The sequence below is a fragment of the Pleurodeles waltl genome, chromosome 4_1, assembly GCF_031143425.1.
Source record: "Pleurodeles waltl isolate 20211129_DDA chromosome 4_1, aPleWal1.hap1.20221129, whole genome shotgun sequence".
Taxonomy (NCBI): Eukaryota; Metazoa; Chordata; class Amphibia; order Caudata; family Salamandridae; genus Pleurodeles; species Pleurodeles waltl.
The window spans coordinates 114,963,996-114,987,767 of NC_090442.1; the positions used below are offsets into that span (position 1 = coordinate 114,963,996).

The window sequence follows — 23,772 nt, forward strand, 5'->3', positions numbered from 1 at the left end:
GCGATGTGACTCGCAAATAGGAAGGGGAACACCCCTTCCTAATTGTGAGTCGCATTCCCATTTTGAGAGTCGGTAACCAGGTTACCGAATCGCAAAATGAAAATGGGCATCGCGATGTTGCTTTTGCGCCTCGCTAACAGCGATTGTCGCTGTTTGCGAGGCGCAAAAGCCTTGCTTCATCTGGCCCAATGATTCTTTGTGAAACATGAATTATTGACTTACAGTAACCATTTTTGGACTAAATAATTATGTGTATAGTACTTGATGATTGTGAACATGTTTCTTTATTGTCTTAATCTAACAGATCGCAAATACATTGGTATTGGTTTTTGACGGTTACATTGGGAGCAGGATGCTATTGGTATTACTTTTTGTTTGATACCATTTAGTGCTCTGCTATAAAGATTTCTTCCTCTTCCACTCTCCTGCACTTCCCATACTCCCGCTAAGTCACTCCCACCACTCCACATACCATGTCCCCTACCAGGACCTATGTAATGGATGCTGCAGTACTGACATGTGCAGTGTGCTGCTGTTGTACCGAAAGCACACCAAAGGCAAATCCATCTGCACCCGCACGAGCTTGGACCACACCTAGTGCCATTAACCCTGCCCAGACCCCTGTCCAGAGGTACTCTGCTGCACTCCTACAATCAACCCAGTCTGACCATCCCGCTACTGCTGCCCCGCCGCACCACAAAACGCACATGGAACGTGCTCATGCATGACTTGCCACTTCATATGCAACACCAGATTCACAATGTATGCACCACCAGCAACCACTCAGATCTCCAACAGCACACCAACCTGCCTGAACAGCAAACTAGCATTCCCAGAATCACTCTTGTACATGCTGCTCAACACTTGCTGACACTACAGACACACCACAGAGATCTGGGACTTGCTTATCAATGACATACTACAACACCTATCCCTAACAGAAACATGGATGACCCCCTTGTTGAGCCCGGACAATGCCATGGCAATCCCAGCAGGGTCGAAGATCATGAGACGGGACCAACAACACAGTCCAGGAAGAGGAAACAAGATCATCTTTAACAAATACCTTAACTGAATTATAGTCATTGATAACACAATCCCCTCCAAGAAGCCCCTTCATTTAAAGCTCCAAATTACAATAAACCTCACCCTGAACAGAGCCTTTATCTACTGCCCACCCGGACCAAGAACAAATTTCAACCAGGACATAACAGACTTTGTCACTCCTCTCATCTTGGACTCCAAGGCCTACATCCTTCTAGGAGACTTCAACTTCCTCCTGGAAAACCAAACTGACTCTAGCTCTACACCACTTCCGAGGGCCTCAGTATCCCTGGACTCACCCAGCGTACCACTGAAACCACCCACATCGTCGGATACACCCTCTACCCTGTATTCACTACCTTCCAATGGAGTCAAGTTGACCGCCTATATTCGCTTCACTTGGACCGACTACTCCATTGTCCACTTCCAGGTAATCACCTCCCACCTTATGACACATAGACTCAACAAGAAGCCCTTCAAGGTTGTCAAAGAATTCAGCTCACTCTCCATCTCCCCAAATAACATCACCCTGTCGCAGTACTGTGGTCAGACTATCAGCCTAATTCAGCAACACAATATGAACAAGTACAGCAACTTCTCTCTGCCAGCCTACCAACCCATGCCATCAGAAGCACCCTGTCCGCCTGGAAGCCCATCACCTCAGAGGAAACAAAAAGAATCATGAGGACCAGCCAATCAGATTAATTACCAGCAGGCTCTCTGTTTACCCACAGGCACCCCCTGGATACACTCATAGTTGATTAGCATGCTATTAAAATCTACATAGCATGGCATAGCATAGCCCATATATCCCAAAGAAAACCTTATTGAACCTTTGACTTTTGTAAAAGCATAAAGGCACATGAGTTTTTCAACCTTGAGACAGGGCAAAATGAACTGTATGGTAGGCATCTTTGCTAACTACACCTTCCTTCCAAAGGTAGAATCAGGAGAGGCATCTGGAATACCAGACATGACAGATTGTGACCGAAAGTAATTGGCAAGTGGAAGAATGTTGCCCCCTCCCATCAGGAAAATAGCAGAAGAGTGGTGTGGTCATATGTAGTCCTCTGATCATTGGTGATTCCCATCCTGAGCAACACTGGTAAATAATTTGTAAAAGGTAGGCGGTTCCCTCTGAATTCTTGTCCCCTTAGGAATTGTGTTCTAAGTCTCAGTGGGAGAAGGCAGTGTTGCTAATTCTGCATTTTCTCTTTTTTCTTTTTCTTTTTTTTAAAGCAGCACTTGGTTGTTATGTGACAGGAGCTGCTTTAAAAAAGGTTTCCATTTTGGATTTTAATTATAGGGATTGTGTTCTGCAGTCTATACCAAGCCACCATCCCTGTGACTGCAGCTAATTATTGGGGGGGATTACAAATTACAACCTGCCTATGACCCCCTGTGATTCAGTATTTTGTCATCTGTCCTCTTAGTTTATAGGTTAGTTGCAAAAATACTATTCCATTTGCAGTAAGTTGGTGCGCAAGTTGTGCCACTTTTTGTAAATGGAAAAATAGTACATGAGACCCAAAGTATATGCAAGGTCCTGCCATGGCAAACTCTAGAGGCCTCCTGCCATATCCAGATAATTGTGAAACTCTTTCTCCAACAGACATTGGGCCTGATTTAACTACAGGATGTATCCCCTCTCGCTACTCCACAAAAAACAATACAGACCACACACATCAGCACATCAAATCAACACAATCTTTCATTAAACTTATCGTCACACCCACTCCCACCCTCAGGATTACACAAAGAATACAAGTCCCGTCCTATCTTTACCCCTACTTTCTCACTCTTCACAAACACCTACCACAAGCACCCCGACCCAGCAACTTTCATTTGCCTGCCTCTACTCCATTGCTCAATTTAGAGTCTTACATCATGATCCACATGCTCATCTACCACCACTAACCCATACTCCATCCACACTAGACAGACGCAAACAAAATAAACAACATGCCACTCTTAACAACCTTGCATCCCCTTGTCTATTTCATAATAAGACTACCCTACAAAAAACAATACAATCTTCATGTCTCGCTCAGCCACCAATCCACCACCCACACACAGACCCAACAAAATACCTCCTTAACCTGCTGGAAGAGGAACACTATATTGAAAAGCAAGACTATTGTGAGCCTCACACAGTTATCACAACTAACAACACTCATACTTCATGCTCATATTATACTGCTTACCCTTCTCCTAAACAAAACAACACTACCAATAACACACCTTTTCTAAACTGCCAGCTCATAAATGCTCGATCACTCTCAAAAAACAAGCACCACATCTACGACCTGTTCGCAGACACACAACCTGACTTACTATTCATAACAGAATCTTGGTTGGGAGATGACAGGGCCCCAGTGGACTAGCTATTATATTCAAACAGGCAATGCACATCGGTAAAACAGACAACATTTCCATACAAGGTTGTGAAGCCCTCCTCACCAGATGCCACCCTACTCCAACTTCCTCCTGTAACTTTCTCCTCTTTTACAGACCTCCGCCTAAAAACTCCACATTCCCAGATACTTTTCTAGATACAGTTTCAAACCGTATTACACTATACTCCAACCTATGCATTCTTGGGTATCTAAGCATTTGGTTTGACAAACCCAATATGCCCCATCCAAAAGCTATCATCACTGGCCTTGTCGCATTGAACCTACATCAGATTGTACACAATCCCACACACATCGCTAGACACATCCTAGATGTCATTTTTGCTAAGCCTGAACTAGTTACCGTTCATAGCATCCCGCCAATCACATGGTCAGACCACCATTTGATAACTTTCCAACATAAAACTCCACAAATTAACACACCCCTCAACTACTTACATACATGCACCTATCGACCATGGAGCAAACTCAATTTTGATGACTTAGAAACACAACTAACAGCCAACACAGATCTAGATACAATTAATTCTGTTCCAAAACGTTATGAGTGGCTAGAGGAAGTGTTTGATATCCTAATACCACTCAGAAAAACTGAACACAACAAAAGAAAACAAACACCTTGGAGAAACGCAGAACTTATAAAGATAAAGCAACAAATCAGAAAGTTGCAGCGGACCTAGTTCAAAACAAATAACAGTCAAGACAAACTGCAGCTACACAAACTTAACAGAACATACAAATCATCAATCAAAAAAGCTAAAAAGGTACTACTCAGACAGAATTGAAAATGCTAAATCTACAACTGAGGAATTTTATAAAATTCTCAATGAATTTCAACAACTTACATGCATTGAAGGAAGTCATCCCACTGCTCAAGATTGCACAAACAAATTGGCAACTCATTACCCAAGCAAGGCAGACACACTGGACTCCTATTTAAAACAGAAGAAAACCATCAGCACCAACCCCTTTCCTAAAGTACCCTCTAAGAATAAACCAACCCAGCCTCTACACTCCTTCCAACAAATATCCCAAGGTGAATTTCCGGATTTGGTCAGAGAAAGCAGGCCTTCCGGTTGCCCTTCTGACCCTTGTCCACCACAAATCTTCAAGAACATTCTTTTATCTACTTCTGCTGCCACACCTGTACGAAGAATCATCAACAACTCTTTAAATACAGGAACTTTTCCTATAGACCGGAAAAAGGCATATATATGACCGTTATTAAAGAAAACAAACCTAGACCCGCAGGACCCCAACAACTACAGACCAATCACAAATGGACCTGTCCTGGGTAAACTGATAGAAAGAGCAGCATTAACCCAGATTTCACAATTCATTGAAGACAATTCTATACTTTCAGACTTCCAAAATGTATTCCATCCAGGAAGAGGCACTGAATCGGCACTCATAGCAATCTGGTATAATTTTAAAAACACAGTTGACTGCAATGGAGTTGCTGCACTACTTCACTTGGACCTCGCGGCTGCCTTTGATACAGTTGACCATGACACCCAAATTCAAAGACTCCACGAAGCCAGCATACAAGGGACTGCTCTCGACTGGATTACTTCCTATCTTCAAAAAAGATCTAATATCATCTACTCGCCCCCCTTCCCGTCCAAACCTTACCTCACTAAAACAGGGGTCCCCCAAGGATCAATCATCTCACCTTTGCTTTTCAACATCTACACAATGTCATTACCAGAACTGATCAATGATTTTCATCTCACATGCCACAACTATGCAGATGACTCACAAATACTACTTAAATTAGAATGCCCCAAAAACATTGAAAACTCAGAAATCCTCAGCTGCTTCAGAGCTGTTGATCAGTGGATGACCTGGAGCCATCTCAAACTAAATACCTCCAAAACAGAAATACTCATATGTGGTGACTGGATAAGTTATGACCCTCTGTGCATCTGGCCTGACGATCTCGGACCACCTCCTCAATTATCCAAGGAAGTTAAAAACCTGGGAATCAACATGGACTCCAAGTTAACTATGAATGCCCAAGTGGACAAATTAGCACAAACAAGCTTCATCACCTTGAAGACTCTACGACGCATCTTCCCCCACCTCGGATTTCCACACAAGCTACTATCTCACTTGTACTATCCAAATTGGATTATGCCAATGGCCTCTACCATGGATCATCTCTATCTATTATGAAAAAACTACAACGTAATCAGAAGTCCGCAGTCCGGCTACTGTTACATGAAAAGCTGCAAGCCTACATCTCCCCTGCCTTGAAAGCACTAAACTGGTTACCCGTTGCCAGAAGATGCACTTTCAAGCTGCTTTGTGTCACCCACAAAGCTATCCATGGAACAAAATAACCATATACATCCAACAAAGAAACCTCCGCTCAAGATTGGTCCCCTACCTTAGAACACCACCATACAAGAAAAATACTTTAGGTGGTACATCCTTCTCCGTTCAAGCAGCCAAACTATGGAATTCATTACCCCAACTACAAGAGCCACAGATAACTTTCTTGTCTTCAGAAAACTACTCAAGAGTTGGCTCTTTCCTTCATAACCTCCATATTCAAACAACTATTGACTGCATATGCCTATGTTGATAAATATTTTTTTTCTGATTATGTGTCTATTTCTAGTTATGTATAGTTCTTTAGAAAATATGTATCGCTACTATGTCATAACAATAAAATACACAAGCCTATTTAACTAAGTATATTTACCCATGGTTCTAAATATGTATTGTATGTACATATATGTTTGCATATATGTGTGTGTATTCATGTGTGTATGTGTTGGTGTGTGTGTACGTATACATATATATATATATGCATGTATGCGTGTATGTTGTTCTGTGCTTGGCATGTTCGTGGGTCATTGCATGGCTCCTGGGTGAGTTGTTATATTAGATATCTATGAATCCCTGCTCTCATCTTATATCACACATATCTACCCATCATCATATGTCATGTCTTTATCAATCTATCCTCCATTCCCACTCTGACTCATCCCAAGTCCATTCTACTACTTTCATCTCCTAAATAACTCTGCCTAAGCTCTTCCCTCCTCTTCCACATCTAACTCACCAAACCTCACTTTACTACCATGACCTCCCAAACAACCCGACTAAATTTGCCCTCATTTATCTCAGCCTGCTACTATGATCTCCCTAACCCCTTCCACAGACTCTTCCCTCCTCCATCCCCCTTTACTCATCCCAAGCCTAAATCCTATTACCATATACTCCCAATTAACACTTCTGGATTCTTTGCTCCTCCACCCGCCATTACTCCAGTCAATCTAACTAACAAACTCTCATATCCGTGGCCCAAATTAACTCATAATAATACTAAAACTGTACTCATATTTCCTGATATTAATCCATCACTAATTCTTGTTGAGTTTGGGAGTAGTGTGCTACTCACCGAAAAGTGCTTCGACACCTCGTCAGGGGTAGTAAGTGCTATATAAATACTATTACAATTACAATTACAATATAAGCAGGACTGCAGACTGGTGCGTCCCCACTGGATGCTGACCTGGTGAGGGGCACTGACCTCAGGGGGGAGGTGCTGTAGCAATAATTTACAATTTAAAAAAACCTGTGGCAGAGTCTGGCCAGCTTTGAGGCAGTAATAACAATGTCAACATTACTCTTGTGGTTAATGTTCTTGCTAGATAGAGAGATGGGAGTTTTGTCTAGTGGCACCTTTGATTTGCCATAAAATAGCACAAAAGGTTAATATGCCTGCTGCAAACAATGCGTACCGTGTACATCACAAATCCTTTTTTATGCGGGTAGCTAAGCGCATTACTGCTTTTTTCACAGACAACCTTTTGTTAACACAGTTCATAAAACACAGCCCTAATATAGAATATTGACTGTTAAAAACTGTTGTCAAAGAGCTGCAAGCAAACTGCCTAAAACAGGGTGTTATGTTTTGTTCCCCAAGTCTTTTTTTATCTATTCATAATGTTTCTAAAAAGGGCTCCTTGGGGTAGATATACATTGTTATTAGTAAAACCAGCCTTTTTTCAGATCCTTAAAACATATGAAATGTATTTGCGAGAGGGGCTTTGGAGAGATGAAAGGCAATTTTGCCTGGTAGTAGTGAGGAAATCTGAAGATGAATCCAGGAGGCGGGGTTGTGTGGGCAGGTGCCAAAAATGATTGTCACACTGAGTGCCATCAGTGCTAAAGCCATCCCTGGTGCAGACACACCGATGCAGACAGTACAGTAAGGACCAGCACTACCATCATGAGCTGCCACGCCTAAGTCGGTTCAACTGAAGTTCTTTTTAGGTCGAACACACAAGCAATTTGATCTGTTGTAAGTATCATGAGCTTTTAACCACGCCCACAGCACAGGATTATCAACTCGGTAGTGAGCAACAGGGAACTCCCTGTCCCAAGTGCCCCGTGTGATTGGAGGGGGCAGAGCCACAAGATGACCACTTTTAGCGCGCTCAGCATCCCGCAGCGCAGGATTATCAACTCAGCAGAGAGCATCAGGGGACTCCCTGTCCCAAGTGCCCCGTGTGATTGGAGGGGGCGGAGCAATGAGGCGAGCACTTTTAGCTTCTAGCCAGTCCACTCCCGTCTGAGACTGTGTGAGGCTGGGCTGGGCCATCCCCCTTGGCTTTAAGGTAGGAACGTTGGGGGGTTCCCGTTTGATATTTGAATTTGTGTAAGACAACAACGTTTTGGAATGGGGAAGCGTAAGGTGAAAGGAAGCCCTGTAGTGGGCCTAGTGCAACCCAAACTTCCAAAGCTTCATCAATCATCATATGCCTTCTCAAATTGTGTATCTAACGAGATTGATACCCTGATAGAAGAGGTCGAATCTATTTTGAATAAAAGAGAGAAGCTTCCATAGTAAGGCTTGAAAACAGGTTCCCTTTTTGACTACAAATCCCCCTCCCAGAGGAAATGTCCCTTCAAATGACAACCTAATGGTCCAAATACAGAATCTATGGGACAGGGCACAGTACACTTGATTTCAGGTGACCCCTTGCCAGATACTGTGACTGTACATAACGTCCCATGTTCAAATCGCTTCTTGCCATCGGACCTGCAGGCCCAAGCATGTGAGCAAGGGGGTCTTCATTCAAGTTCCCGATCCCCAGAACACCTACCTTCTATGGTTCCCTCTCAGGTGGAGGTGGTCTCTCTCATACTCGGTTTACAAGAAGAGGTGAGGGAACTAAAGCAAGCACTAGCAGAAGTATTAAACATCTTGCGCTCAACTAGCCCAACAGGGGTCACTGTATCCGCACAAAAAGAAGAAGCTCCGACTACTAATATCCCCGCCTCTTTGCAACCAGAAACTGGTGTGAATGTACCTGCCTTTAGATCCTTTTCTCGGCCAGTATATGATACAAGAGTCTCCCCGGATAAGCCGTATGACCCACAGTGTTCAAAGGACCATTTTAAAACTTTACCCGGGCAACGACCGCATGTAAAAATGATGTGGGACTCTATGGTTACTCATACATCTTGTATCCATCCTAGTGAGAATCATTCACTCTATATGTGTAAGGTACCCCCTTTACACCCAAAGTCGCGTGAAGATAATTCATCCCTGATAAACAAGGTTGTACATTTGTTAAGACATACTAGACAATGTGGCTCTATTATTTATTCAGACATAATCTCGGCTAAATGTTTTCCTGAAAAGTACAGTAAGGACCAGCACTACCATCGTGAGCTGCCAAGCCTAAGTCGGTTCAACTGAAGTTCTTTTTAGGTCGAGCACACAAGCAATTTGATCTGTTGTAAGTATCATGAGCTTTTAACCACGCCCACAGCACAGGATTATAACTCGGTAGTGAGCAGCAGGGAACTCCCTGTCCCAAGTGCCCCGTGTGATTGGAGGGGGCAGAGCCACAAGACGACCGCTTTTAGCGCGCTCAGCATCCCGCAGTGCAGGATTATCAACTCAGCAGAGAGCAGCAGGGGACTCCCTGTCCCAAGTGCCCTGTGTGATTGGAGGGGGCGGAGCAATGAGACGAGCACTTTTAGCTTCTAGCCAGTCCACTCCCGTCTGAGACTGTGTGAGGCTGGGCTGGGCCATCCCCCTTGGCTTTAAGGTAGGAACGTTGGGGGGTTCCCGTTTGATATTTGAATTTGTGTAAGACAACAAAGTTTTGGAATGGGGAAGCGTAAGGTGAAAGGAAGCCCTGTAGTGGGCCTAGTGCAACCCAAACTTCCAAAGCTTCATCAATCATCATATGCCTTCTCAAATTGTATATCTAACGAGATTGATACCCTGATAGAAGAGGTCGAATCTATTTTGAATAAAAGAGAGAAGCTTCCATAGTAAGGCTTGAAAACAGGTTCCCTTTTTGACTACAAATCCCCCTCCCAGAGGAAATGTCCCTTCAAATGACAACCTAATGGTCCAAATACAGAATCTATGGGACAGGGCACAGTACACTTGATTTCAGGTGACCCCTTGCCAGATACTGTGACTGTACATAACATCCCATGTTCAAATCGCTTTTTGCCATCGGACCTGCAGGCCCAAGCATGTGAGCAAGGGGGTCTTCATTCAAGTTCCCGATCCCCAGAACACCTACCTTCTATGGTTCCCTCTCAGGTGGAGGTGGTCTCTCTCATACTCGGTTTACAAGAAGAGGTGAGGGAACTAAAGCAAGCACTAGCAGAAGTATTAAACATCTTGCGCTCAACTAGCCCAACAGGGGTCACTGTATCCGCACAAAAAGAAGAAGCTCCGACTACTAATATCCCCGCCTCTTTGCAACCAGAAACTGGTGTGAATGTACCTGCCCTTAGATCCTTTTCTCGGCCAGTATATGATACAAGAGTCTCCCCGGATAAGCCGTATGACCCACAGTGTTCAAAGGACCATTTTAAAACTTTACCCGTGCAACGACCGCATGTAAAAATGATGTGGGACTCTATGGTTACTCATACATCTTGTATCCATCCTAGTGAGAATCATTCACTCTATATGTGTAAGGTACCCCCTTTACACCCAAAGTCGCGTGAAGATATTCATCCCTGATAAACAAGGTTGTACATTCGTTAAGACATACTAGACAATGTGGCTCTATTATTTATTCAGACATAATCTCGGCTAAACGTTTTACTGAAAAGGCAGACCAATGGGACTTTATTAAGTTAACGTTAGCCACTCCATGCCTGGTAACGGGATTGCTAGATATGGAAGCTTGCCATCCTATGCAAAACAGTCCAAGTGTTTGTCATCGTAGCACTTGTCCTGAGAATAACGTTTTGCAGAACTATATGCCTCCTTGTGTAAATACTAGCTCTCATACGGTGGGAGGTGGCTTACCAGTAAAGTCCCAAAATCAGAGATATGAGTCTATGGGAGGGCGCCTATCAGACGAGTCACAAACCAAGAAATATGTTTGTGTGGAAAGGAGGCTAAACAGGTGCCGCTTCAAGTAGAGATTGACTGCCATTTTCTAAAGATAGTAACTCACCCATTTCTAAAATCAATATAAATGTAGCCAGAGATGTGAACCTAGATCCTTCCTTCCAGAAGAGTTTGGCTTTGTCACTCAAAGACATTACATTTGAACCACAACTTACACAGAGTCATGTTGGAGTGGGTCCATCTGGGCTCTCTCAAAAGAGCTCCAGGGCCCATGATTTATTAACATCAACATTTTTAACATGAAACGTGGCGGGAATCAGAAATAAAACAGATGATGTTGACTGAGGGCTGTATATAGATAAATTTAGAATATGTCTGTTTCAGGAAACTTGGGCTACATCAAATATATATAGACAGGGGTTTAGTTCTTTTTGTAAGGTAGCTAGGCGGTCCTCTGCTGATTGAGCAGCTGGAGGGCTTATCACTTGGATAAGATTATCAGAGGTAGGAAAAGTTAAAGAAGTGCATGTGGAGTCGCCTGATATATTGCCCTTGTCTATTCAGACAAAGCAAGGCTTACTGGTACTTTGTATTAATGTCTATAACAGGCCAGACCAGTCAAATAAAACTTCCCAAACCATCCAGACCTTGAATGCCCTTGTGTTGGACTATCATTTGACCCATTATATCATCATAGCTGGTGACTTCAATGTGTCTCTGGAACTAACTCTGCATTATCAGAAATCACACAGGTAAAGGATGTGATATGGAATATTCCTCCCTATACATCTCAGCGAAAGCAGTTAAAATCCAATGTCAGGAACCTGCAGGTCATAGATCTCATATTAACTCATGGCCTCCAGTCCAGGGAATGGTCGATTTCCATCTGACATCCCTGCCAAACCCACGTATTTTAGAGGGTCTTATAGCAGCACTCTTGATCTTGTACTCATAGATGTAAGACTATGGCATGTCATTAAAGATCTCAAGGTGGGGGACCAATATAACAGTGATCATGCCCCCCTTTTTGGTAATATATGACAGGCAGCTCTTCACAAAAAAGGTGCACAACTACATCATGATGTTCCTCTCTCTTTAGAGGTATCTTCTAATAAGCGTACCTTGAAATGGGTTTCATTTAGAAATTCAAACAAACTATGGGAAAAATTCTGCAATTTAATTTCTACTCACCAACTACCCACTAGTTCCTCCCCATGCCTCCCAAAGGAGGTAATGGACCTGCATGAGGGTCTTTTCCTTGTTATGATAGAGCTATTTATTAGATATTGTGGTGCGAATAAATGTGTGGGAGCAAATCCGCACCACAGGTGGTTTGGTAAGATATGTAAAGATGCTAAGAGTAATCTTCTAAGAGCAATAAAATCAAAAGATAGAACTGAGATAATCCATGCTAGGCGTGAATACACATCTGCAATTAAGACTAGTAAACAGCAATGGGAAGAAACATCTTGGCAAGAGCTATTGCTGGTGGCAAGGGACAAAGATTCTTACCGTGTTTGGAGCTTGGTCGCCAGGAGGAGGCGCAATGAAAATTCTAGACCTGACTGCCACATCTCCCCTGAACAATGGATAATCCATTTCTCTGAGTCGTATAGCTGTGAGCCTGCCTCTCCTCTTGTCTGTCTTCGATAATAAACCCATTGAAGAGCTGCAACCTATATCTAGTTTCACCCTGTTCTCTCTTAAGGAAACTGTGATTGCTATTAAGGCCCACAAATCTGGTAAATTCCCTGGGTTGGATGGTGTACCCATGGACATGTTTAAATCTGATCTTGTCTACTGGAGTCCCTATATTAACAGGGTGTCAAATGCCGTTTTGGCAAGAGGCATCCACCCTAAAACCTGAAAGGGAGCAATAATTGTACCTATTTATAAAAAAGGCGAGAGGGGCGTACCAGGAAATTATAGACCCATTAGCTTCCTGGATAATTTACAAAAAATATTTTGCTATCAGGTATTGAGCAGACTCAAGGAATGGATGGAAGATAATCAAACACTGAGCCATTTACAGGCAGGCTTTAGGCAGAAGATTCGCACGGTTGACCAGGCTTTTCGCTTCCTTACAATTAAATGGAAATTGGTGGTCCTTGAGGCTAGGAAACTTTATGTTGCATTTGTTGATCTTAGGTCTGCCTTCGATTTGGTTCCATGTAGAAAACTCTGGGATGTTATGAATAAAGCTGGAGTGCCATGACCTTTGTTAAATCTTATTAAAGAGCTGTATTCTGAGAGTTCTGCCATAATTAGATGTGGGACAAAAGGGGAATTAACAGGCGAGATTGCGATACGCAGAGGAGTGAGGAAAGGGATGTGTGCTGGCCCCTACACTCTTTCTATTGTTTATCAATGCCTATATCCCCCACCTAATGGATTGTATCAGTGATGCACCAAAAATAGAGGGGGTGAGGATTCCTTGCCTGCTGTTTGCAGAAAACACTCTGGCCCGTATTTATACTCCGTTTGCGCCGAATTTGCGTCGTTTTTTTCGACGCAAATTCGGCGCAAAACTAACGCCATATTTATACTTTGGCGTTAGACGCGTCTAGCGCCAAAGTATTGGCAAAGAGCGTCATTTTTTAGCGTGAACGCCTTCCTTGCGTTAATGAGATGCAAGGAAGGCGTTCCCGTCTAAAAAAATGACGGCGACGCAAATGCGTCGTATTTATACTCCCGGGCAAAAATCACGCCCGGGAGGTGGCGGGTCAAAAAACCCCGCATTTGCGCCACATTTTAACGCCTGGGTCAGGGTAGGCGTTAAGGGGCCTGTGGGCTCAAAATGAGCCCACAGGTGCCCTCCCCTGCCCCCAGGGACCCCCCCTGCCACCCCTGCCCACCCCAGGAGGACACCCAAGGATGGAGGGACCCACCCCAGGGACATTCAGGTAAGTTCACGTAAGTATAATTTTTGTTATTTTTCAATTTTTTTTGGGTGGCATAGGGGGGCCTTATTTGTGCCCCCCTACATGCCACTATGCCCAATGACCATGCCCAGGGGACATAAGTCCCCTGGGCATGGCCATTGGGCAAGGGGGCATGACTCCTGTCTTTACTAAGACAGGAGTCATTTAAATGGCGTCTGGGCGTCGAAAAAATGGCGCTAATCGGGTTAAGACGATTTTTTAGCGTCAACCCGACTTGCGCCATTTTAAGACGCCCTAGCGCCATTTTCCCCCTACGCCGGCGCTGCCTGGTCTACGTGGTTTTTTTCCACGCACACCAGGCAGCGCCGGTCTGCTTGCGCCGGCTAACGCCATTCCATAAATACGGCGCCCGCATGGCGCTTCGGAATGGCGTTAGACGGCGCTAAATTTTTTGACGCTAAACTGCGTTAGCGCAGTTTAGCGTCAAAAAGTATAAATACGGGCCTCTGGGCCTTATTTATACTTTTTGGTGTAAAACTGCACTAAGGCAGTTTTGCCCCAAAAAGTTTTGCACCGGCTTGCACCATTTTTTAGCACCAGCTGGGCACCATATTTATGGAATGGTGCAAGCCGGTGCAAAGGGTACGCTAGCTTAAAAAAAAATGACGCTAGGCAGTTTTGAGTCAAAATAAATGATTCTGACCAGATTAGCATCATTTTTTGACGCTAAGGGGCATATTTATACTCTGTTCGCACTGAATTAGCGTCATTTTTTTAAAATTCTAATTCAGTGCAAAACTAACTCCATATTTATACTTTGGTGCTAGACCCGTCTAGCACCATATTTATGGAGTTAAAGTAATTTTTTGGAAGTGGAAACCTACCTTGCCTTAATGAGATGCAAGGTAGGCGTTCCCGTGCAAAAAAATGACTCTATGGCCTTAACACCATATTTATACTCCCATGTAAAAATGGTGCAAGGGAGGGAGGAGGGGTCAAAAAATGGGGCAAAGCTTGCTTTGCCCCATTTTTTAAGACCTGGGTCTGGGCAGGCCTTAGGGGACCTGTGGCACTATTTCCATGGTGGAACACCATGGAATGAGCCCAGAGGTGCCCTCCCTAGGCCCTAGGGGCACCCCCACCCACACTAGAGGGACTGCGAGGTTGGGGGACCCCATCCCAGGTAAGTACAGGTAAGTGCATTTTATTTTTGAAAGTGCCATAGGGGGCCCTGAAATGGGCCCCTATACATGGCACAGGGTGCAATGGTCATGCCCAGGGGACCCCGGTCCTCTGTGCTGGCCACTAGGGTGGTGGGCATGACTCCTGCCTTTTCTAAGGCAGGAGTCATGTGGCATGGTAGGTTTAGCACCATAAAATTATGCTAATCTGGTTAGAGTCATTTTTTTTACTCTAACCTGCCTAAAGCCATTTTCTGGTGCTAAACCCTCTTCTTCTATACTGCCAGCTCCACCCGACTAAAGTCATTTTTTTAAAACTCTAGCCTACCCTTTGCACAAGCTTGCACCATTCCATAAATATGGTGCCCGGGTGGTGCACAGAAATGGTGCAAGCCGGTGCTAAACTTTTTGGTGCAAAACTGAGTTAGTGCAGTTTTGCAGCAAAAAGTATAAATAAGGGCCAATATTTTGTAAGTTTGCGCCACTTTTGCGTCATAAAATGACGTTAATGCGGTGCAAAGAAAGTTTAAATCAGGGCCTTGGTGCTAGATGGGTCTAGCACCAAAGTATAAATATGGAGTTAGTTTTGCATCGAATTAGAGTAAAAAAAAATGACACTAATTTGGTGCAAACAGAGTAGAAATATGCCGCAGAGTATAAATATGCCCCTAAATATGGCGTTAAGGCCATAGAATCATTTTTTGCACGGGAACGCCTACCTTGCATCTCATTAAGGCAAAGTTGGTCTCCACTTTCAAAAAATGACTTTAACTCCATAAATTTGGTGCTAGAGGGGTCTAGCACCAAAGTATAAATATGGAGTTAGATTTGCAACAAATTAGAGTAAAAAAAAATGACACTAATTCGGTGCAAACAGAGTATAAATATGCCCCTCTGTTATTATCCAAAACTGCCTTAGGTTTTACCAATCTGCTTGAGAAGTTTACGGGTTTTTGTAAAAATCACGGCCTGGAAATCAATACTTCCAAAACCAAATATATGGTGTTTGGTGATCGTAAACAAAAAATAGGGAGGAAGATATGTTTGGAAGGAGAGGTTCTGGAAAGAGTAACCTACTTTGACTACCTGGGATTAAGATTGGAAAACTCCCATAAATGGCAGGCACATCTATCGAAGTCTGTTATGAGTTTATAACCAAAAATCTGGGTGTATTTTAAGATATGCTTCCAAATGCCCCAGCTTTGCAATTACTCCTGCGATAGAAATACACAAAGCACAAGCAAGGGGTGGAGTATTATATGGTGCAGAGCTATGGGGTTACTGTAATCTGATTGATTTGGAGAAAGCTGAAAACCTCTTTACGAAAGCGTTATTAAAAATACCAGCAAGTTCCCCTACCCTGCCCATTAGGTTGGATCTGAATATCCACCCTATTTCACATATTGCTGCCCTAAGGCCATTGATGCACTGGATCAGGATTTTTGGCTCATACAGAGCTAGGCTTAGTGCCCTGATGAGTACACAAGCCTCAAAGAAAGTTAGGTGGTGCAGTTACGTTAGAGAAACCTTTTTCAATGTTGAGTTGGGGGGCTTTTGGTCAGACCCCTCTCACCTCCCAGAAAATGCTGCACAGATTCTGAAGGATGCATATTGGTTGAGTGTCCAAGTGAAAAAACCAGCAGAGGTTCCATCGCTTTGTTTAACCTTTGAAATGTCATTATGAATTTGTGCATTTTACGGACTTGATTGTATCTCCTTTAGCATGTGCACTTTATATTAGACTTAGGTTGGTAACCTTACCACTTTGCTCTTTTACTTGTAAATGGATGATTTCTGTCTCTGACAATGACTTATGTCCGATGGGATGTGGAGCTGTTGAACACACAGCTCACGTTTTATTTTGTTGCCCTGCTTATTCGAAGCAGAGAACACGTTGGCTTATACCACTGTGCAGATCCATGTGCTTTAGGAGCAGGATATCAGCTCTTAGGATTTTTAAATCAAACGCTTATGGCAATGTGGCATGTGCAGTGGCAAAATATCTGGAGCCAATCTGGCCCATCAGACGTAAATTTTTGAAGTGCCAATCATGATATATAGTATTATTCTTGTTATGAGCCAGTGATTGTAAATTGAATGCTAATATTTTAGTGAGGACCTGTGAGAACCAGTGTTTAGCTTAGAATATGTGATGTGTTGTGATTCTGGAGTTATGATTTTTAATATTGCTTGTTCCAGTCTTAAACGTTTTTATCACATTGTATTGTATTTTTAAATCAGGTTTTTCATCCGTAGAATTTATATATTTATTGCTTGTTATTATTAGTTAGAGATCTTTTTATTATTCTTTTCTCTTATTATATTTTTGGATGAATTTATGTAATTGTCTATGTGCTTTTATGGTATTTTCATCTTACCGAAATAAAGCTACTACTACTACCTGCTCTTTCTGTCTGTGTCCCCATATTAGGTCATGACTGGAACTTTTGTTTTACAGCGGAGAGTAGTTTGCGTTTTAAGGGTCTTCTTTGTAATAATATTGTAGTAGTCCTGCTGGCCCTGAAAATCAGTAATGTACTATGCCCTGTAGGGGCTAAATATATGGTTACACTGCAATACTTTCAGCCATTTTCTTTGTATGCGATTATGCTCTTTAGGGGCTACCTATATGGTAACATGACCATGTATCTTACAAATGCTATTTTCACTGTGGTGTTCTCTAGGGGCTGTTCCAAGCATTGCAGTCTAGTGTTCATCCTTTATTTCTGATGAAGGTTTTTGTTGGGTTTATATGTCAATTGTATATGTTTTATTAATCTTTCCTTATTGCAATTATGACCATGATTCAGGCCAGCTTAACATCCTCATTACACTATGACTTAACACTCTTTTGATATGTTTGCATGACCCTTCTAGTTTATTTCTCGTGTTACTCCACCATAGCTGTCTTGTTTTGGGAATTGTGTTAGCTAGCCAGAAATGCTGATGATGAGGTGGTGAAAGTGATATTCTATTGCAATAAGCATGGCAGATTTAAATTAGGATGCTAAGTGGCAACATTTTCATTTTTGGCTGCAGATATGTGGCAGGGAAAGGCCAAATTATAAGACATGGTTGACCAATTTATGTGGCAAGAAAAGTCCAGTTATGAATTTATAGTGCCAATAGCTCTAACTCAAGCAAATCTGAGACCCATTGTATTACAAGTGCTTATTTCATTCTGAGTTTGAATCCCATCATGGCACCCTCAATTTTCTATGCTTCTGAGGCTACTGGATTGAGAGGACTATTAAAGTGGGCAAATATTAACACAAATTATTATTCACTGTAGAACTGAGGCACCATATAAACAAATTAATATTTGTGTACAGCCGTAAGAGAGTTTTTGTAAGTTCTTCACATACTATCTGTCTCAGGGCGTTCATAAAATGTTTATGGTTTAGGACTAGGCCCACCTTTGTAGCATGTAACAAGGAGCAGGTCCTTCAAAGAAGCAGATTTCAGGACCTGAACAAGGCTGGTCATGAAGGAAATCTCTCAGAACGATGTGACACTCTTTTGCTATTGTGTCTTGTTGTCAAAATACAACCTACCTTACTTTGAGGTGATTCCTGATTTGGGCAGCTGACTTTTCTTCCGAGTTCATACTTGGACTCTTCCCAGAGACTCCCAGATGAATATCCCTGACAAAAAGGAGCGCTTTGTCTCTTTCCAGTTCCAACCCTTTAGACTCAGCAATGCTCGTGATGACAGGATCTAAGCACTGCTGCAGTCCTAGACAGAAATAGTAATGATAGTGACATTTAGTGGCCATTCAGAGTTTTTAAGAAAATGTTCTGTGTGGCTTTGTACTAGAAATACATCCTCAACATCATAAAATTACAGGACAGGCAGTACAGAAACAGCAAGTACAGCAAAGGCTATGGTTTATATGAAAAATTGGATGCTATCTCGTCATCCACTCTGCACCGTCAGTTCAAGAGAATCCCAACCTAACACTCAATGTCCAGATGTGATAGACACATGATGGAAGGCTTGACTTTAAGTGAGGAACACCCTTTTCATTGCCTGGACATTATAGATAGCGATGATTCCTAAGAGAGCAACATGGAAATTGAATTAAAATCCAGCACTCTATCATCACCTGCTCTAAAAACAAGCTTCTTTCATTAAAGTCCTACATAATGACCTATAGGGCCAGATTTAAGAATAGTGGTGCTGCATTACATCATGCCCCACTTTTCTTGCGGCCACTTGATCCCCTCTACCACCACCATGTGTGCGCCGTATTTAAAATACCACGCACCATGGCACAGGGTAGGGGACAATAGCGTCAGAAAACAATGGCATGCTCCCTTTTAATGCCTGCTCGGAGCAGGCGTCAAAAATGCCCCCAAAAATTATGCAAATAAATCTGTTACATTTATTTGCACCATTTCGTCGGCCCCCTTTGCATACATTATGCGTGGCACAGGCATAATGTGGCACAAGGGATTACAAAGTAGTGCAATGCATGCATTGTACCACTTTGTAAATTTGGTGCGGCGATTTCGGCCTCATTTGGCCACATTAGCATAACATAAAATGACGCTAATGTAGCGCAAGGAGGCACTATGGGCTCTTGAAAATGCCAGATAGGCTATTATGCCAATATTTACTAATGTTTGCAAGGGGACACGCGAGCCACAGCACAGAAATACATAAGTGAATAGACACCTTTTGGACAATTGATTCTTCAGAATACTCTGGAACATGTCTTGGTTGCCAAGATAGATCCTTTCAACGTTTTATAAAAAGTCTTGCATTTCTTCCATGTTTGAACACATATGTTTTTCACTGTAATACATATCTCATCTGTGCAGTTTGCCCGACTGACAGCTGCATTTCCACCTTTGTTATTATTTTTTATGATTATCATTATTTCATGCCCTTTTTCACCTGTTTGCTGGCTTAGATCTAGGACAGCAGAATAATATTTGCCTTATTTAGTCAATGCTTTGATTTGTTTTTACTGCCTGTCAGATATTAGGATAAAAGTCTGTCAGTCCCATTCTGAGCAGAAAGGTGGTAAAATTGCTTTCAGTTTTTATTCACGATATCAGTGAATGGGTGGTGATGGGAGAAAGGCCATAACCAGGAATATAGGTACCTCTGGAATCCCCAATTGGACATGAACTTCTATGGACTCCTGCATGTAGATGCCTGAATGTGGCTTCAATTTTAAGGAGCATCACACCATGCACTGACAACAGAATAATTCTGATTTAGTGATTTTGCAAGGAATAATATTTAAAAAAACACATTTGCAAAACACATACACCACTGCAAATGTGGCACCCTCACAACAACATGGCCCCTAGAAATGATGGGCTGTTTATCCTCATTAAAAAAGGTTTTGCTCGTCATTGCAAGGCTTTCCAAAAAGAAGAATGAGCTCTTTCTTTACACCTACAAGTATAAGCGAAAGATTTAGGCCTAGATTTACAAAGGGCTTGCATTGCCTTTGCATCACGCAAGGAGACGCAAGGCAGTGCAAATTGCTGTCTTGCATTACTATGATTTGGGAAGTTGTTCCATGAATGATCCCAAGTATCCACCCATGGATTTTAATGCAATCCCAGATTTACTAATGTGAATAAAGCTGGGATTGGGACAAAATGGTATGCCTTTCTAATAGAACCATACGAAAGAGAAATATCTTTATTTCTCCTCATTAATTTCTCTCTCTATGCGTACTGCATTCTGTAGCACACATAGGAGGAAAATGCGTCCAAGGATTGTTTTTGCCCAGCATCTGTTTACTGAATACCAGTAATGTGAAACAAGTAATGTGAAACAAAGAACAGACCACAAACTGATAACTGAACATTAGAATTGCCTTGCATGTACAATAAATCAATAACCATGGATGGATATAGGGAGCCAACAATTAGGACGTGTCAGAACCATTGAGCTGCATGAAAGCAAAAGCAATAGGGTGCATCAGCTACAATTCTGCAAAGACATCATAGTGAATTTAATTGGTGTGAGCAGGGTATGCCCTGATTTCCTAGCAGGCAACTAGGAGATCAAGAGATGAATGTGCATTGTGTGATTCCTTCCCAACCCTCTATGAAGAGAGCTCCAGTGGACTACTGTAGCGGCAGCAGGGTAGTGGTGGAGCCCCATCCGGTACTCTTTGAGAGTAAGGAGAATGGGCCAGTGGGCCAAACAGTGATTAAAAAAGAAATATTAAGAAACAAGCCCATGAAACAAATCTCAGCCTGCACAGACAAAGGAAAAGGGCAGTACCGCTGCAAGTAAAGATTGGACGCAAGGCGAAGGGGGAGAGGGGCATAGAGGGGGAGTAAAAGATACCGAAGGAGCACAGTGGCATCCCCGCCAATGCTGAGGCTAAGAGGTAGCAAGGCTCATGACTGTCTCGTGGGAAAATTAATTAAACAGTTGGAGGGAGCAAAATCTGGGAGGCTGGAAGCAGAGCTGTTCCATCTGAGAAATATAATTAAGCAGAGGTTGCCATAACAGTGTATCTTTCTCGTATGTGAGGGAGAGGTTTTGTGATAGATGTTCCAGAGCTAAAATATGCCTTAACGCTGTAAACCAGGATGCCACGGGGGAGCAGGGGGAGCCTTTCAGGCCATGGCTAGGTGGGCAGTGACAAATAATTATGGAGGGGCGTCGCAAAGTAGATGGTTTAACCCAATGACACCCTTTGTGGTGAATGCCTTTAGTCTCCATGCCAAAGCCCTCAATCATGGCTTGCTAAGAGTGTTTTATTTATAAGGGGTCATGACTGAGAGCTCTGACCATGAAGCTGAAGGCGGTGCGAGAATCTCACAATGCCTATCAGTGGGTCAAAAAGTAAATAAGAATTAAATATTTACATACCCACATGTCCTCCGTGTTCTCCTCTTCAGAAGTACCAGCACCAGTTTTGGAGCCTCAGCCAAATCCAATGATAATGTTAGCAGCATGAGAACAGCATCAGGATTGGTTGGAGTGGGCTTGCTTGACCCTCCTTTAGGCACTGGGGACCTGAGCCTTCTCTCCACCTAGCTGTCTTTGAGAGCTCAGGCGGAGAATTTTTAAGTGTGCAAGTCACTTTGGCCGGCCAAATTGACATACTCACACTAGCCAGATTTGTGCAGCACTTTTCTACTGATAAAAATCAGCAGCGCCCATTCCTGACAGCAGCTGTGAAAAATGAAATGGTAATAAGTGCATTTTATTATAATTTTATTTTTCACCTCTGCTGCATTTGCAGCAGCGGAGGGGCAACGCTCCTCCACTCAAATGGAGGAACTGCAACTGGGCTAGGAGCTGTTCTTCTGCACCCATGCTATGTAGGACCAGATACAAGTTTGCATGTGTCAATGCTTCAAGTGTAGTTGGACGAATATCTAGGATGATAGTTAATAGTCTGCAGGAACTGAGAACCCTAAAGTGTTTTTTATGTATCCCAGGACTTCATTCCAGAAGAAAGTGTGGCAAGGGCATGACCACTAGATGTGCTGAAAGTCTCCCTCTTGTGCCCTACATCGCCAACAAGTAGCCAAGAGCACAGCAGATACTCGGACCGGGGTATGATAACATTAGAATACAAGTTTGTAAGCAGTTTTGTACTCCTATGTGTTTTGGGGATCTCACGCCTCAGAAGTTCCCACTGTTTCTGTGCAATGCCAGACTGGCTGTCTGGTTCCCATTTTGCCTGATAAGGATTACATGGGAGGAGATGGGACTGTTGAAAAACACTGAGGGCAAGATTCACAAGGCCCTTTTGCCACCAGAACGTCACTTTGCGATGCTCAGGTGGCGCTATTCAATTCTCAATATTTAGAGGGCTATGTAACTACACTTTTTTTGGCTTTATGACTCATTGGAAATATGGGCTCCTCCGATGCAGTTTTCCCTGTCAGAGGGTCGTGCAATGGGTTTTGCAGTGGGCATTCCATAGCAACACCCATTGCTTTTGACACAGCCCCAGATTTACAAAAAATTGTATATCTGTGGTAGCACCAAATACTAATGCCAACCTAGGGGTAGCATTAGCATTGCAAAACGAGGAGGAATACTTTTATTCCTCCTTCTTTTTTTGCAGCATACAAAGAAGTGCTAAATCACCATTGTAGATTATGTATTCGCAGGAAGGGACACCTTCCTGCACATAAACAATTAATCCGCTCAACGCAGACACTCTTGCACTATTGTGCAAGGATGCCTGTGTTGGCGTAAGCATTTTCATTTATTCTCTTAAATACAGCACAGCTCTGCATTTCAAACTGGCGCAGCACAGCACTGCTGGTTTTGACAAAGTACCAAGCTGCACCAGTGTCTTGTAAATCTGGCCCTATGTGTCTTGGATATCAGACGTCTTGAGCCTTCAAAGTTACGAAATAACATCTCAAAGGGTGAAAGGGAAAGGGTTGCTCCCAGGACATTGGGGAGAAAAAGTGCCCAGTGATGTAGTTGGAAGTATTGATGCTGGAGTTTGTCGGGGATGTGGAAGCCTGACATGCATTGCTTGGATGATTTTATTGTCTTTCCTTGAAAGAGGTCTTGCAATATACAATATATACCCTTGTCCCAGCCAGGGAAGAACTCCGGGTGACGTGTAGGTGTGAAATCAGGATTATGGGCTATGGACTATGGGAGTATTGGAGTAGGGGAATGTAGTCACGCCACCCTTAATGGCCACCCTGTCCCACATCTCCAGAAACATCTTGGCAGAGGTCATCAGGTATGCACTATGAGGGCAATGGGACTTCACTATGAGCTATTGAATTATTCATTTTTTCATTTTCTTTAGCCTTTTATGGACTGTCTGGGATTGGGAGGGAACCCTTAAGGGCTCCCCGTGGTCCCTACTATTTTTGTATTTTTTAAAATTATTTGTCATTGCTTTAGCTTGCTGAAACATTTCACCTGCATGCATGCAGGTAACA

General features: G+C 43.0%; 1 protein-coding gene across 1 annotated transcript in view; it reads right to left on the reverse strand.

Annotated features, from left to right (window-relative positions):
* The window catches only part of LOC138287443 (glycine N-acyltransferase-like), a 308,817-nt gene that overhangs the window by 96,772 nt on the left and 188,273 nt on the right, over positions 1 to 23,772 (reverse strand). The window contains exon 5 of the mRNA XM_069227870.1: positions 18,424 to 18,604. Coding sequence (XP_069083971.1) covers positions 18,424 to 18,604 — 181 coding nt within the window. The remainder of the gene's footprint in view (positions 1 to 18,423; positions 18,605 to 23,772) is intronic.